Source organism: Puma concolor, chromosome A2, assembly GCF_028749965.1.
Source record: "Puma concolor isolate L17-30 chromosome A2, mPumCon1.1.hap2, whole genome shotgun sequence".
Taxonomy (NCBI): domain Eukaryota; kingdom Metazoa; phylum Chordata; class Mammalia; order Carnivora; family Felidae; genus Puma; species Puma concolor.
This window is the reverse complement of record NC_141668.1, coordinates 48,540,063-48,557,877: the sequence shown is the minus strand read 5'-3', so window position 1 is coordinate 48,557,877 and position 17,815 is coordinate 48,540,063. Positions and strand designations below refer to the sequence as shown.

Below are 17,815 nucleotides of genomic sequence, written 5' to 3'. Positions count from 1 at the left end.
TTTGAAATAACAGCTCCTAAATGTTCTGGATCTGGTTTTAAAAACAAATTATGTATGCTTCACACGCTCTGTGCCTCTAGGAGTCATTCATGGGTTTAGCCACTGTACAGATGATTTAAAGGAGAATCGCTAAGACCTTGTCTTGTCATCATCAAAGAACAGACTAAAAGATTCTATGACCAGACTGGGAGCTTCAACCTAATCCTGTCCCCCTGATGTCTTCCTAGTTTACGTGTGTGGAAAAGGTCCACCGATGCTACCCACAGTTTTAAAACAGAACTTGTTTTTAATATCCTGGTGATACCTGAGGCCACCTTTTAATGGATGAAAGCTTATCCAGAATTGTAGACGTTGAGCCTCTTAGATCTGCAATGTTAACACCACTGCTCCCTCGAGATAATACAGGACTTTCAACAGAAGCTATTATTAGTGGGGCACCTGGGTGGCTCAGTTGGCTAAGCGACGGACTCTTGGTTTCGGCTCAGGTCACGATCTTGCGGTTTGTGGGGTCCAGTTCCAAACTGGACTCGCGCTGACAGCACGGAGCCTGCTTGGGATTCTGTCTCCCTCTGCCCCTCCCCTGCTTTAGTGCGCCCCCTCCCTCTCTTTCTCAAAATAAGTAAATAAACTTAAAAAAAAAAGTTATTATTTTCCAGTCTTCCCGAGAACTAAACAAAGTCTTGTCTAAATTGCTGTAGGAATTTTGGGTTCAGTTAAAGGAAGACTTATTTCATGCTATCAGTGATTCAGCAATCATCCTACCTATTGAGAGAATGTATAAAATTTCTGACTCCAGAGGAAGAGTATGTTGTTTTGGACATGCATCTAACTTTCATGAAAGAGCAGAAGATTGGTATCATTTTGTGTCCTATTGGACTAATTACCTGGCTTTCAGATAATTGGAAATAATCTAACATATGGAGAGACTTGAGTGTTTAAATCCCTAATTATTCTTCACTCTCCTTTCCATTGACTTTCTACTTTTCAGTCAAAATCCAGGCCCTAGGTTTTTACTATTACATCCCTTATACCAGCTCTTAAACGCGCAAAGGATTTAACTTTTTGTGTACAAAGAGTGATTTATTCCTTGGAGTTGGAATCTGTGTCTGGTTCATTTTGATTTTCAAAAAGCATCTTATCATATTTTTTTGAAACAAAAATTGAGCAGGAATTGTTTTACTGTCCTATGAATTTCTCAGATAGTCAATCTTTCTTGACTGTGAATATAAAGAAAGGATTGAGCTTTAAGAATTATCAGTGAATTTCTAGGTCAGGCAAAGAAAGCAGATTGGTGGTTGCTTCGGGAGTTGGGGAAAAGAGGGGACTGACTACTTGAGTTTCTTTTGGATAAGAAAAACATTCTAAAATGGATTGTGGTGATGGCTGCACAACTCTGTATGCTACAATTTATTGAATTGTAAAAAAAAAAAAAAAAAAAAATCACTGTATTACATGGTTTTATTTTTTAAAAATACCCTACCTCAAGAAGAAAACAAAACAAAAAAAAAACAACCATTGAACATTGCCCAGCTCAGAGGAAATATAGGTCAATGATAAAGAGTGAATAGTTTTGAAGAATTATTGCCATAGTAGGAAAATGTTAGGAAAAAAGAATCCAAGGAGCAGAGTTGGTTTACCGTTCAGTCTTAATGTGAGCAAGAATCAATTAACTTTAGTAGGCTGCTTAATTTTCTTAAAAATGTTTCTTACTTTAAGGCAAACCTCCTGTATTAATATCAGTCCTCTTCTTGGTTATTCTACACAAGTACCTTACCCATTCAATTTAATTTAATTTAGCTTCTAACTTAAGAGCTACTTAAAAAAAAAAAAAATCTAGGAGTGCCTGGGTAGCTCAGTTGGTAAAGCAACTGACTATAGATTTCAGCTCAGGTCTTGATCTCACGGTTTGTGAGTTTGAGCCCCACATTGGACTCTGTGCTGACAGTACAGAGTCTGCTTAGGATTCTCTCTCTCTTCCCCTCCCCTGCTCTCTCTCTCTCAAAATAAATACATAAACTTTAAAAAATATATAAAATAAACAAATTTAGACTGTTTCAAAATGTTTTCTGCACAAAATAGCTACACAACAAGATACGATTATAAAGGGAAAAGAAAAAAAAAACACCTGTATATGGTTGAATGTTATAATATCCTAGTCTCCTGCCCAGAGGTAAAATTATTATCAGTTATATTAACATAAAATACATTCCAGCAGAGCAAGGCCAACGAATGAGAAAATGTTCTGAGAAACTGGAATTAAAGCCCAAAGGGTCTCCCTACCTTTACTTCATTCTTTATAATAACGAGAACTGTCCCCCAATACCTCAATTCACATTGCGTGTGAAATGTTTTCACTGCAACTGTTCACCAGAAAAGAAATTACCTCTATCCCTACAGCAGTGTGGAATTTTAAATTAAAGAAATGACTTGTAAATTCCCAGAAATCCCCAAGTGAGATATAATTTAGCTGTTACTGAAGACCAAGGGGACAGCATTCACTTTACTCTAGATTTTTAGAGTAAAAAACCTCAGCAAACATCTCATGTAATTTGTTTTTAGATCATAAAATAAAATTAATGTTAGTCTAGGTCCTAGGCACTTAGATTGGCTTTGTAAATTATTGGCTGACTCATACTCACTACAGTCATCCATTTTATGCCAGCGGTTTTATTAGCAGTACAGGAACACAAAGAAATGGTAAACAAAAGAATGCTTGATTAGTGTGCTAGGTGTTTTCAGATCTCCAGAATCTCCCAACTGTTTGTATGCTTTTCTTTTCCTTAACAATAACCTATGTATATCAAAATGAGCCACTTAATCCCTTGGGTAAACCAAAGCTGAAGGAATGAAAAAAAGATTATTGTTGGTTTTACATGGAGAACTACTAGGAAATTTTACCTAAATTATAAGTGAAACATAGAAATATAGGCAAAGTACAGAAAGACAGATTCCAAATCAATCAAAAGGAAATTTAACTGCACGGTATAGACAAGTTTTCAGAGAAGGGAAATCATGTACTAGAGAGAACATTTCAATGACTATCTTTGATACGAAACTATATATATACATATTCATATATATGGATATAATCTATTCATAATATATGTATATATTATACATGGCACATAGTTTATACACTATATACAACACATACATATATTTATTTTTTAAAGGCAATCTCTTGACTGTATTTTCTTCTAAACATGTGGGCTATAGATAATTCTGAAAAAATAATAAAGAACAATAATTTTGGGAAAGTTTGGGTCTCTTTTCTCTCTTCTGGTAGGGAAGATGTTCACAAAAACATACTTACTGATGATCTAACTTTTTGCTGTGAGAATTTAGAGTCATAAAAAATTCCTAACCCTGGGGAAAATAGTATCTCCAGACAACTTACCCTTTTGACTGTACATTCAGTTTTAGGCACAATTAGTTTCCCCAATGACCAATGCTTACAGAAAACAAGAAAGAATATTCAAAGAAAAATATAGAAGATCGTATATTCAAGGGCAGGGAATTGGTGAATCATCTCTCAAATTAAGAATCTGAGACCACCTGCATCAGTGTCATCTAGCAAGTGGGCTAAAATGCAGAACCATGGGCCCAACCCAAGTATGAATCAGCATTGCTGGGGAAAGGGGTCAGGAATCTGCATATTTCACACATATACCATGCATCTCTGGTGTATGCTAATTTTGAATCACTGCTACATTTCTGCAACATTTAGGAAGCAAAGCAAGCCTCTCATTGTATTTGAGGATGGCACTAGGAAACCAGTGTTTATAAGGTGTTTGTCTTCTGTCAGCCTGGAGCAAGGAGCTGAAGGCAGCAGAGGCAAGGCTGAAAGCAAAGGCAAAGCAGTGTTTTAAACAGAGAAAAGAATTTGCCCTTCAAATAGACTCCAAACCCTTATGTAAGAATGTATGGATTTCATCGTACTGAAGAGAGTATGCAAATCTTCCTAAATAGAATGCTACAGATATTAAGAGAGAAAAGTACTATAATTTTCATGTTTCCAAATGGGCATAGGAATGTATAATCACGCTTGAGATTTTAGGTTTCATTTCAAACAGAAATGGGTAAGAAACAAAAATAAAATAAATCAAAACACCCTTATGACCAAGTGCTCTGCAACTCTGGAAAATAAGTTGCTTGTTATTTTTTTCCCAGGGTTATTATTACGATGATAAGTCCCTTTTTTAATAAAAGGGTGAGAGATGTATTTTTTTCCATAACATTCCACCAAGTCCCTTTTTCTCCTCTTGCAGTTTCCAAACAACGCTGAGAAATCATCCATACACTCAATTCAGTAGGGACAGACAGCATGCTCATATCTAACAGTGCTGTAGATGTAAAGAATTTCCTATATGTCATGAAGGGGTACAAATTCATTTCCACAAGCAAAGATTCAAATGGCTGATTCCCCTTCTGAATCAGAAATCATTGTTTCTTGTTATTTTTATGACAACCCAGCATTTCATTTAATTACATTTTACAGTGCTCACTCACTCACTAGGCATTACTCATCATAATGTCTACCTGTGACAAAGTAAAATCCCAAACGAAAACAATAGTGAGAACTACCACCCAAACCACACTGAATAAAACCCAACACATACACTTTCTCTGGTACCAAAATTCACTAGCAGCTGTTGCCCGCAATTCTCAATGTTTAATGCTTATTTCAAAACAATTGAAACCAAAGCACAGTTTTTCTTACACATATCTCTAAACAGAGCAGACAAGGGCACCTGGGTGGCTCAGTCAGTCGAGCGTCTGACTCTTGATATGGACTCAGGTCATGATCCCAGGATCGTGCAACGGACAGAGCCCCATGTCAGGCTCCCCACTGAACATGGAACCTGCCTGGGATTCTCTCCCTCTCCCTCTGCCCCTCTCCCACACTCACACACTCTCTCTAAAAATTAAAAAAAAAAAATTAATGTCAAAAAACAGATAAATAAAATAAACAGAGCAGATAATCACGTTCCATGCGTCACTACACCCCTCTCCTACCATGACCTATCCATCTTCCCTATCCAGTTTCAACATAAAACCTAGAATAACAGGTAAAGCTGCTAAGGAAACTGGCACTTGAAGAATGTTTCACAAAACCAATCATTCCCCAAATAAAGTTTATTTTGAAAAGAATACAACATGGTCATATAAACTTAAGTAGGACATATCTAGCAATATTAATGAGTCAAATTATATTACAAGTGAGGTCACAGTTCATGTCTGATTATTCCCACGAATGGAAAGGGGTAGAGGTGCAGCTAAACCAAAGGCAGATGCTTAAAAACGACCATAACCTATTTATATGCTTTCATTTCATGTTTGTGCCTAAAGATTTAGATGAGAATTTATGTAAACTCACATATAAAGAAATATGCTGCCCAAATAATCACAATTCTTTTTGCTTTGCCTGCTTTACCGGAGATAGCATCGCCAATAACGTCTATACAAGGTGCTACCACGTGACAAGCTCTCTCCTTCCCGACGAACACAGCATAAGGCTTTCTGTATTGTGGTTCATAACTCCTCCGGGTTGAGGAAAATAGCAGTGACAATTTAAGAGTTTTTGACATACAGCTGATTTCATCAGAAAAAAGGTGTTATATATGTTCTTCTCAAGAACTTTATGTTCTGGTGAGGAAAATGTCAACAGATAAGTGGCAAAAGTAGCCTGTATATGATGCAATAATTGTTCATGACTCTCTAAAACAAAACAGAACAAAACAAAACAAAATTAAAAAACCTAGAGGTAAACAAGCATGAAAGGACTAAGAAACATGCCTGGATCTTCTCACAGGACAGGGTTTTTGAGGCAATTCAGTGCTAACCCCAAGACTATTCAATGAAACCAGAGCCTTTCCTAGATCAGGGGAAGAATTCAAAAGTACCTACAACAGCCAGTTCACCATCTTCAAAGGATAAGGAGCCAAAGATAAAAAAAAAAAAAAAAAAACAGAGCTGACTGCTTTGAGAGCAAAGTCAAGAGAGAATTAGGTCCAATGAGTTCAAAGGGAAGTTTTGCTTTTTCACTAGTAGAGGGCAAAACAAACATACTGAACTTGGGGACTGCGATCTGTTTGCACAAGTTAGCTGTTGACCTCGGACAAAACAATCAATCTCTTTGAAGGATAATGCCCTCATCTATAAAACAGTTACATTAAGATCCACCAGTTTCTCTCCCCCAACAGGGCTCAGAGCAATGAAAATCAAAGACAATGATGCACTTGAGATCACTTTGTAAACGATAAAGAACTATTCTTAGTAAATGGAGATTTGGGAGCTTTTTAAAGGAAAAGGATAAAAGCCAATTTCAGGTAAAATTATAAAATCATCCATTTTTTTGAAGCAGGACAGATTTTTATGCAATAGTAGCAGCTGTGGATCCATGTCATTTTTTGATGAGCAGAAATGGGAAATTTTCGATTGGCTTACTAATTTCTCTCATGATACAATGTTACTGTAGTATAATACATTAGTAATAGATTTTATTCATTAATAAACCAGGAAGGGTAATCTGCTAGACTTAAACATTGACTAGATACAACTCTCTACCTCAGCAACAATGTTTTGACCCGTTATTACGAAGAGCCAGACACATAAATAATTTGTCCTATTTCTCATTATAGATTATTAGTCACTAGGAACCAAACTTTATAAAACTTAAGTCCTGGGCAGAATGTTTCAATGTATACATATTTATAAGTTATTAACTTTGTTACTCACTTCAGCCTTACACATCTCAGTAGAGCAGTAACTGTTACAAGCCCAAATCAACAACCAGTTTCCTCTTTTCCTTAAGCAGAGACTCAAAGGCAGTTACAGACCCACTGTTTCATTATAATATGAAAATAGTAAGCCTTGGGCTATTGCAAAAGGTTTCTCAAATGTCAGTATCTAACTTGGAGAAAATAGAGGGAAGGAGAAATAGAGGGTGCCGATTTGTTGGGCATGCTTCTGGGTGCAATGTTTTAAAATTACAAGTAAGCAAGTAAACCATAAGGCTTCATATGTGAAAGCGGAAAATAGTTCAGCAGTCTTCCGTTCAAAGACAAATTAATTTTTTTCTTCCCAATAACTCACCAGAAAGAAATGGGCACTTAGGAATCTTAAGGGGTTTTTCAAATAATATTTAGAAAAAAAATATATATATATATATGTATATATATATATATATATACATATATATATATATATACATATACATATATATATATATATATATATATATATATATATATATATATATATATATAAAACCAGAACAGGAACAGCACATTATTTAAAAATAAGACCTTCTTTTAAAATGGTTGCCCTGTCTTTAAGGATGGATGCCATATAAAATGGGCAGATGTATCTTTATAACTCATCATGTTTATATGTAAATTCTCTGGCAGATATAAATCCATCTTTGTCTTCATCTTCTTTATCAAAAATATCCTCCACCAAAACATCATGATGACTTTCATTCACCACTGCACCATGCTTTTCAAACTCCTTCTTTAAATACACTTTAACCTACAAAATAATGGGTCTCATTAATAATTCTAATTCATAAGACACCCACACCAAGCCTGTTAGTATCACAGAGTGGACTGGTAGTTTACTGGATTATGTACAACAATGACCAACCAACTGCTTTACAATATTATCATTGGATATATTTCCAATGACAGTAACGGAAATTTTTTTTTCTCCTTAAAAACTGTTGCTATACTGCTCCAATATAGACACAGAATATTGCTCAGAGGCAAAGATAAGGTTTAAATCATCCAGTAGGGCACCTGGGTGGCTCACTTGGTTACACGGCCCAGTCTTATTTTGGCTCAGGTCATGATATCCAGGTTCCTGGGATTGAGCCCAGAGTGGGGCTCTATACTGACAGCTCGGAGACCGGAGACTGCTTGGGATTCTTTCTCTCCCTCTCTCTCTGCCCCTCCCCCACTCACACTCTTTCAAAATAAATAAATAAACTTAAAAAAAAAAAGAAAAAGAAAAGCACCCAGTGAAAGGATACTACCTGCTCTTAATCTGAGGCTAACTAAAGCCAAGCATTTGAAAAACTGTAGTTTTTCATTCCATTGAATTATCCAGATCTCTAACTAGGGTCAGAATTCCAGGTACTTCTCTCTTAAAATCAGATTAAAGAATGGCATTTAAAAAATTTATTTAAGGGGCGCCTGGGTGGCGCAGTCGGTTAAGCGTCCGACTTCAGCCAGGTCACGATCTCGCGGTCCGTGAGTTCGAGCCCCGCGTCAGGCTCTGGGCTGATGGCTCGGAGCCTGGAGCCTGTTTCTGATTCTGTGTCTCCCTCTCTCTCTGCCCCTCCCCCGTTCATGCTCTGTCTCTCTCTGTCCCAAAAATAAATAAAAACGTTGAAAAAAAATTTAAAAAAAAAATAAAATAAAAAAATAAAAAATTTATTTAAAAATTTTTTAATTTTTTAAATTCCAGTATAATTTACAGTGTTATACTAATTTCAGATGTACAATATAGTGAGTGATTCGACAAGTCTATACATTACTCAGTGCTCATCATGATAAGTGTGCTCTTAATCCCCTTCACCTATTTCACCCATTGCTCTCACTTGCCTCCCCTCTCCTAATGGCATTTTTTAATTTAAGTAAGTGTCTGGTAATAGTCCACGCTGTGGATCTGGCTATGACCATGGCTCATGACCTCCCAATCTCAGAAATTAAAGCAAAATCCAGCCTGATGAGTGCTTACACTAAAAATTTTCACTCTCATTCAGATATTTAAAGACATAAACAAAATCCTGTTCCCAATTACCCACTAGATTGACCATAATGCAGTTTAACCTGTATTTTCATTTTTAATCAGAGCTCTATTACTCCTTCTGTTAGATCAGTAATTTCAAGTCCTCCTTCCTGCCCCTATCGCCAATATACAAACATATGACATATTTATTTTTAAGATTAAGGAGATTGAATGAAGTTGTTAAAAAAAAAAAAAAAGATGATAAGGCCAGATGGATTAATGTAGAATATATCCCTAGGATATACTGTGAGAGTAAAGCAAGATGTCAAATATTATGTATATCATGCTATTTTTTGTGTAAGAAAGGAGGAAACAGGAATATGTATTCATGTTTGCTTGTATTTGCATAAAGAAACACTGGAAAGATACATTAGAAGCTAATAAAACTGGATGTGGAAAGGGACAGATCACATAGTAGAAGAGGATGTGGGTGGGAGAAAAACTTTTTAATAAACACCTTTTTTAATTGGATTGATTTTTTTTTAACGTTTATTTATTTTTGAGACAGAGAGAGACAGAGCATGAATGGGGGAGGGGCAGAGAGAGAGGGAGACACAGAATCGGAAGCAGGCTCCAGGCTCTGAGCCATCAGCCCAGAGCTCGACGCAGGGCTCGAACTCACGGACCGCGAGATCGTGACCTGAGCTGAAGTCGGACGCTTAACCGACTGAGCCACCCAGGCGCCCCTGGATTGATTTTTTTTTCAATATGCTGTATATTTAAGGTTTTTTTTAATGAAAGGTTACTCAAATTTACCTTGGATAGAAAAAAGTCCTATGACTGGTAATAGTACAAGGTGTTATAAATTTAGTAGCTGTAGATCATGACCCTATGAGTTCATAATAACTTCGCTTATTTAAGACTTAATCATTTCCTGGCCATTAGAATGAAATTGATCGAAACATAAAAAGGGACTTGATTTCTGACCAGCCAAGCCACAATGGAGAATATGGGCAGACAAAAAAAACTGAGTAGCTCTCTACCTCCAATCCTTTCCTCACAACAGCCAGACTAAGACAGGTATGTGTAAAAATGGCTGCGAAAGCCTAAATGAATTACAGGGAGAAGACTTCTTCCTTTATCCTTACGCAAACACCAGAACCAAGAGGGGGCTGGGAAAGGTCTTCTGCTCTAGAAAATCCAGACCAGAGTCTCCTTTCTCCAGGTGCTACCCAGAACAAAAGAACCCAGCAGGTGGGCCGTTTGCTGCTAAATGCCAGGAAATTACAACAAAGTGCATTTAACAGCTAGTTGACAGTTTTAAACAGAAACTGTCAACAGGAGATATTCTCCAGACATCCACATTTCTTATATAGCAACTTCAAAATGGGAATTGTCTTAGCAAAATGGACCTTTCAAAAACTCAGAAAGAGGGAAGGATACAGTAAACCTTAAACATGGTGGGGTAGGGGTGGGGGGAGAGGGAAGCAAAAGAATGAATGCTGTTGAGTCTGAATATATTTCTCTCCAAAACAATGATTTCCTATTTTTTTTTTTTAATTTTTTTTTTTCAACGTTTATTTATTTTTGGGACAGAGAGAGACAGAGCATGAACGGGGGAGGGGCAGAGAGAGAGGGAGACACAGAATCGGAAACAGGCTCCAGGCTCTGAGCCATCAGCCCAGAGCCCGACGCGGGGCTCGAACTCCCGGACCGCGAGATCGTGACCTGGCTGAAGTCGGACGCTTAACCGACTGCGCCACCCAGGCGCCCCTGATTTCCTATTTTTAAAAAAGCCAATATTCAAAGCATCAGTATTATAAGAAAACTTATAAACAATATTTTATCCAAACAAAAATAAATTTTCTTTAGAAGTATATTTTTTAATAAGTGAGAAGAAACAAGCAAACAAAGGAGTAAGAAGAAGGAAAGATCACCTCATCTTTAGAGAGTTTCCAGTCATCATTAAGATCCATTTCTTGGAATGACTCATGGGATCTTGGTCCATTTCGAATCTCCAAGAGATCAATGTTGAATATCAGTGTACTCTCTGGGGGAATTTTACCTGACATGAAGAGAGACGGAGGTTAACTTTTACTTAAACAATCCCAAAGTTTTGATGACAGGAAACTTATGACACTGAACAAAATATTCTTTTGATTGAATTCAATGAAGAGCCTTCCTAAGGCTATCACATATGATGTAAATTACTCAAACAAATAGAATAGCAAAGGAATAATCCAAACTGGTAGATCAAAAGCAGTCTGTGTTTGGCTTTGCAATTACAAACTGTTTCGTGCACACAAACACACACATACATACAGATGTGCCTAATGGCCTGGTATTAAATTTCAAATATGATTAAGATATTATATATTACATGTCAAGAATGACTTAAAGGGCTGTAGATAATTCAGAGTTAATTACAGTACAAGTGATTTAACTAACTTTGGGGGGGGTGGGGGGGTGCACAAAAGTCCTGACCTAGATATACATAGACTAGTAGCATTTCTACCACTAGGAGGCAGTATCTAACTGAGAGAGATCTGGTGTCCCACGAGCCGGTATTAAAGCTTAAACTTGCCCCTCTTTAAGCCTATTTCCTCATTTATAGAATGCATTTATAAAATGCAGAATCTGTTGGGAAGATGGAGGAAAATAAAGCTATGTAAAATATTTAGCATTCTGCTTCATAAGTAGTACGCTCTCAATGTATTACTAAAACATAATTCTCTTATAAGCTTTAAAAATGATACAGAAAGGTTCAACAATTTCAGACTTGGGAAACACCTCCTCTGATATAGAACATATATATAATTATATACATATTCTGAAGAAATTTCATGAGAGAGAAGAAATTAAAACAAATTTCTGAGAAGGGAGATAAAAATCTTTTAAAACATGAAAAGAGCTCTATTAAAAGTCCCAGGGGCCTTTTCAAAAAAATACTTTCTGGGCAGTATGAACAATTTGTTTTTTCAATTTGTTTCCTTATAACTGTATTTAACATAAAGGTCTGGGTAAACATTACAAATATTTCTTAGTCCCCCACCCCCCATCCAAATCCCACATATTTCTGTCAAAGAGCATTTGTTAAGTATTAAAGAGAACAAAACTTACACTCTGTGCCCAAGCTTACCATTCCAGATCTAGACAGAGAAGGGGCATGCACTAGGTCGTTGATAAAACTGGTGTCTTTCCAAAGGAGACATGCAAACGTGGTACCAAATGACTACAAAATTAGTGTTAAATACACATTAGCAGAATTAGTTTCATGGCTCTCAGTCTGGACAAAATGACTCAGATTTAGAACTCTGCTTGTCCTACAGTAAAATTGAGTTAAATACAGTATGGAGTAAGAGTAATGGATTAATTCTACATATACATTAAAGGTGAGGCAATAAAGATACAGCAGGAAGATGATGAACATCAGAGAAACATTTTCTAGATACCTGATTTTCTTCTCTAAGGAGATGATTATCATAATAATTGAATTTGGTTAGTAAATTCCATTCTATGCATAAGATTTATATAGCAAGTTCCATTTTAGAATATAATGTTACAAGGGCACCTGGGTGGCTCAGTTGGTTAAGCATCTGACTTCGGCTCAGGTCATGATCTCACGGCTCATGAGTTCGAGCCCCTCCTTGGGCTCTGTGCTGACAGCTCAGAGCCTAGAGCCTGCTTCATATTCTACGTCTCCCTCTCTCTCTGCCCCTCCCCCGCTCATGCTGTCTCTGTCTCTCAAAAATAAATAAACATTAAAAAAAAAGAATATAATGTTACACATATGGCATTTACTTTCTTCTCTGGAAACTGGGGTTAGGATTCTCACTTTGTAACTGGTTAAGTTTAGACCTAAGGATACTGTGAAGTCTGTTATTGCTACAGTATCAGAGTGGTTCCCTGTCTGGTTCTGGTGACTACTTAATAAATTTTTTTCTTCATTATGTAATATATGCCCATTGTAGAGAATTTGGAATAGACAGAACCAGAAATAAAAATAATTCCGACCCATCCATTGTTATCATTCTTAATTATTTCCTTGTGATTCACTCTGTGTGTGTATATACTTTTTTCTAATACTTACTCTTGGATATAGTATAGCTTTATTTTCCACTTTTGTATATAACATTATATCTTACCCATTTGGATATAATTTTTTTAATCCTTGAAATGCCATTTTTTAATAACTGGGCCATATTTTAGTTAACCCTTCTCATTACACACTGAAGTTGATTTCAATATTTTTGCTATTAGAAACAATGTAGTGGGGCACCTGAGTAGTCCAGTCCATCAAGCTTCAGACTCTGGCTCGGGTCATGAACTTGCCCCGTGAGTTTGAACCCTGCATGGGGCTCGCTGCTGTCCCCACAGAGCCAACTTCACCAACTTCAGATCCTCTGTCCCTCTGTCTCTGCCCCTCCCCTGCTTCTACGCGCTCTCTCTCTCAAAAATAAACATTTTAAAACAATGTAGCAATGGACATGCCTGTCCACAAATATTTCTCCTGATACCTGATTATTCCCTTAGGTTAAATTAGAAAGGAAATATATCTTGTGCAGGAAACGTCATCTGGCCTCTTGTAAATAGCCCTTTGGCAAGCTGCGTGGGTCCCCACTCACACAGCAGGTGTACATCCTGGAACAAACTAGCACAAAGTCTCCTGGAATCAGCTAGCCTCTTTGCTTCTATTTTATAACAGTCATTTCATGTCACTCCATCAGGTTTTATAAGTGAATTATAACAATAGTTATAAAACAACTTTAACACAAGAATGAAAACAACCCCCCAAAAAAAGCTTTGTTAAAGAAAACTTCAGTTGTGAGCCCCCTGCAGCCCACATCTAAACCCCATTTAATACCTGAATAATCTATATTTCACATGTTCAACTCATCGAAACACTTATGTGGAATAATCTTTCTTTTTGGTGTTAAAATAAATTGATGAGTTTCAGCTGGGGAGGATGAAAATTTTCTGAAACTGGATAGTGGTGATGCTTGTACAACAGTGTGAATGTTCATAATGCCATTGAATCGTACGGTTAAAAGTGGTTAAAATAGGAACCATCATTTTGTAAGTATTGTGCCATAATTTTTTAAAAACCATTCTTTTGGTTAATATGGAGGTAAATTGTTAATGATAGAGTTAAAGGTTCCAGAACCATTAAGATAGAATGGCTTTAATTTGGCCATCTCAAATGATAATCAAGATGCAATCATACTTAAAAAAAAATAATAATAATACACATCTTCTACTCCTGGGGGGAAAATACATACTAGTTACGCTGACTTCTGTCTCCTAATCCAGAGAAGAACCCCAATGCTGTAGTAAAAATGTGAAATTGTTATTACCTTTTCCTTCTTTTCCATAGCCCAGGGCAGGAGGAATGGTGAGCTTTCTCTTCTCTCCTACACACATTCCCTTCAAGCCCTGGTCCCAACCTTTGAGAGCCTCCAGGATGCCCAAGGTAAACCAAATGGGCTGACCATTGTTATGTTTGTGACTACAATAGAAAGAAAACATATTAGAACTCTTCAGTAACTTTATTTTTTTATTGATGTGGAAGCATTTTATTCTACCAATAAGTGATTCAGTTTGGGAATTAACAAAAACAGCTATACACATACACACAAAACCAGGTTAATTTTGTAATAATTTAATCCAATGCCCCTATTTCTTGATGCAAATTTCATTACAATTGAATCAAGTAGAGAAGGGCAGAGGGAATAATAATAAAAACAGTGAATAATTATTTGAGATTTACTGTGTACCAGGTATTACCCCAAATTCTTTGCCTCTTTTAACTCCGTGAGAATGATCATATGAGGTAAGTACCATCATTTCCCCATTGTACAGAGGAGGAAACTGAGGTTAAATGTGCTGGTATTTGATCTAACTCCAAACTTCAAGGTCTTAACCACAGCGATGCTGTCCCAGGAACGTCATCCCGGGCAGAAGAGGGAGAAAATCATGGAAAATGGGTGAATTTGGGAAGAAAGAGAAGTTAAGGAGAAGTTACTGTCAAGACAAGTGGGTCCGCACCCACATGGACACTGGAGAGTCAGGAGCACAGCATCTTCTAGTCTGCCTACAAGCCCTGCTGATGTACAGTCTCGCGATGGCTCTGACAGGTGGAAACGGCTGCTCTTCAACCCGAACCCCACCTAGATGCTGCCTGCAGGCATTTTCTGTGGGACTGTGCAGGGAAACCTGGGGGAGTTGTCCCTCAAGGACTGAGGAAGAAGGAAATGATCCAAATATCCTGGCTTAGGACCTGGAGAGAGGCCAGCCTAAGAAACCCAGCCTGCCAAGCTACTGGGGGGCCTGAGGGCTGAATAGCACCTGAGCCCCAGTTCGCTCCTTTTTGGTACATACGGAAAGTATTCTCAAGGATATCGTATAGGTGAGAATGAGAAATCACTCTACTAGGTTTCATGGACACCATGGTTAATTACTAAATCTAGGTAAAAGCCATTACTTCCTCTTTTCTTAATTTCCCCCTATGACTAAAGAAACAAATTGCCAACTGTAGAACACTTGGGAAGGCTGGAAAAGAATAAAGAAGGAAGAAAACAATCTGCCACCCAGTGCTGACTACAGTTTTGGTACATTTCTTGTCACAGCTAAAGGATTTAAGCTATTTACCACACAGGCTATTATTCTAGACATGGCAAACATGCTTTACAACAGATCACTTGATGGTACTGCTTCATAAAACTCAGGGTAAGTAGTTCCTGACCATTTACACTGAGGCCGCATGACAACCGTCCCCTCATCAGGTACCAGAACTTTATTTATTTCTCTTTTTAATGTTTATTTCTTTTGAGAGAGAGAGGGAGAGACAGAGTATGAGTGGGGGGAGGGGCAGAGAGCAGAGGGAGACACAGAATCCGAAGCAGGCTCCAGGCTTTGAGCTGTCCGCACAGAGTCCAACATGGGGCCAAAACCCACAAACCCGCAAGATCGTGACCTGAGCCGAAGTCAGACGTTTAACCGACTGAGCCACCCAGGCGCCCCCCTGCTTTTTTTTAATGGGTACTAGAACTTTAGTAGCAAACTGCTAAATAATGTTGTATGGCTACCACTAAAGGCCAATAGGTTTTTCATTCTGAGACCTGAAAGACATCAGGCTGTATCTAAAAGAGATCAGACTAAAAATAAAGATGCAGTTGAAAATTTTAAATGCAAACCTTAATCTTGTTTAACATCTACTGTGGCACTGGCCTTGTTGCTAAGAAGATGGAGCTGTTGAGAATTCTATGGCAAGCCACTGTTTCAGAAATTTTTGCAAAGGCTAACAGAGTTCAAAGAAGAACGCCATTCATTTCTCCAAAACCTGACAGACCAGGTCTGAATGCTCCTTATATAAAGGCAGTTCATCCGAAAATGAGGTCTAGGATGGGCCACAAAGCTTCACTACTTTAGTTCATGCCATTTTCTCTACCTGGAATGTCCTCCTTGCCCCCATTCTCCACCTGGAAGGAACCCTCCACCCATCTTTCGAGACCCATCTCAATTATGATCTCTGGGAAGTCTTTCTCTTACCCCACCCCTAGAGCATCATTAATGCCAGACTCCATTATGCTTTGCAAACACTTTGAACACTCTGTACTACATAGCATGAGCTACTTACTTGTCGTCCTCCTTCCTGTAGATGATGTACTGCTGGAGGACAGGAGCCCACTCTTAAGTCACCTTTGCATCCTCAAGGCCTGACTTGTGATCACTCATGAAGGGTTTGTTAGATGGACAGATAAATGAATGGACAAGGATGGAGAAGCCAAAAAGTTTTAATCTACCTAGTCTCAAGCACAGGGCCTAACGTAAAAGAAATGCTCAATAAATAATCTTGGAATGGAATGAAGAGAATCATTGCCTAATCAGAAATCATTACCCTTGTAAAACATCCATGGTGCAATTTCTTTGTTCGTATAGAACAGAAATAATGATAGTGTAACCACCTGAAAATCATTCACTATAGTTATTGGATTAATCTTTCAAGGCCATAACCATACCCATCAATGAAATCTTTGAATTTCTAGAAAGAATAAAATAATGAAACAAATCATGGTACTATACCTTGACCAAAATGTCATTTGTACGAACAAAAATTAAACAGATCGATAGGCTAGCATTAGCCTACCCTACAACAAGCAAATAAATGATTGTGTATTCTGCCCATGAAGTCCCTGCGAAAAATTTTAAGTAAATTTCACCTACACCAAATTCAAAATGGAATTGAGTCATTTTCCCTCGGGAATGGAGTTTGGGAAATGAAATTCCTTTACAGATTTTTTCTACTTATTGCCTAATTACACACCTAGATACTTCTGCAATATGTCAAAGATTCTAGTTCTAATTTTTATAGTAAAAATTAACCTTTATCCTTGCCACACGTTTCCAAGTTCCAAGGAACTTCAAAGGCACCGTTATTGTCTTTACTGTTTTTAAACAAATTGTTTGTCTTGATTGTCTTTAAGCAATTTCCTTTCCCAAAGAAGGAAATAACAGATTTCAATTTTTCAAAAGAGAAGTGAAACCTGATACAGGCTACCTTTCCTGCCAGAGAGCTCGCACAGGTCGATGGGTTCTTCACTATTTTACCTGCGAGGTGTAATTACTTACGTGGAGTGAAATAAGGAGCCATCCTTTTCTAAGTAGCCTTCATAGTGGACCAACATCAAATCTCCCCCTTTGGTCTTGCGATGGCAGATGAACGGCTTCTGGAGCACCTCAATCTTCACTTCTGGTTCAGGGATCAGAGCCCCACTCAAAGAAGTGACCAACAACGTCAGCACCGCGTTCCACAAAAAAAGCCTCATGCTGCTGGCGCAGGAAAGTTCCTACAAAAACAGAGAAAGGGCCCCCGACCTCATAGAACTAAGAAAGTATTTGAAGGCTTCAAGACAACGGCCTTTGGCAAGTTCATGACTACCGCTTCCCAGCAGACGTGGCACACTTACTACGACAACTTTCCCACGTAATGCGAACCCGCCTCTAAAGCGTTAAACCCCAAACCCGGGCCTGACTGGCTCTCACAGGTTGGCTCTTGGGAACGATGGCTCCCCATTGGCTAGCAGTG

At 37.9% G+C, this 17,815-nt stretch overlaps 1 protein-coding gene across 2 annotated transcripts; it reads right to left on the bottom strand.

The window, feature by feature from the left end:
• Positions 1 to 2,647: 2,647 nt before the first annotated feature.
• FKBP14 (FKBP prolyl isomerase 14) lies at positions 2,648 to 17,757 on the bottom strand. 2 transcript variants are annotated; one of them, XM_086693555.1, is made up of 4 exons: positions 17,359 to 17,757; positions 14,085 to 14,236; positions 10,668 to 10,795; positions 2,648 to 3,840 (listed from the first exon to the last, which is right to left on the bottom strand). In XM_086693555.1, exons 1-4 carry the CDS (start codon positions 17,553 to 17,555, stop codon positions 3,802 to 3,804), a joined length of 516 nt encoding a protein of 171 aa, XP_086549681.1. In that variant the 5' UTR covers positions 17,556 to 17,757; the 3' UTR covers positions 2,648 to 3,801. The 2 variants fall into 2 exon arrangements, with proteins under 2 accessions (XP_086549681.1, XP_086549677.1); XM_086693551.1 differs by lacking the exon at positions 2,648 to 3,840 and adding an exon at positions 5,122 to 7,530 and having other exon boundaries at positions 17,359 to 17,752.
• Between the last annotated feature and the right edge of the window lie 58 nt (positions 17,758 to 17,815).

What these genes read in the sequence shown, in the direction of transcription:
- FKBP14 (XM_086693551.1), bottom strand. Translation starts at nt 17,555, where the DNA reads ATGAGGCTTTTTTTGTGGAACGCGGTGCTGACGTTGTTGGTCACTTCT. An exon ending in CTATGGAAAAGAAGGAAAAG is followed by an intron (nt 10,796 to 14,084) that starts GTAATAACAATT and finishes TCTTCATGTCAG; the next exon opens with GTAAAATTCCCCCAGAGAGT. An exon ending in GGAAACTCTCTAAAGATGAG is followed by an intron (nt 7,531 to 10,667) that starts GTGATCTTTCCT and finishes ATTATTTTGTAG; the next exon opens with GTTAAAGTGTATTTAAAGAA.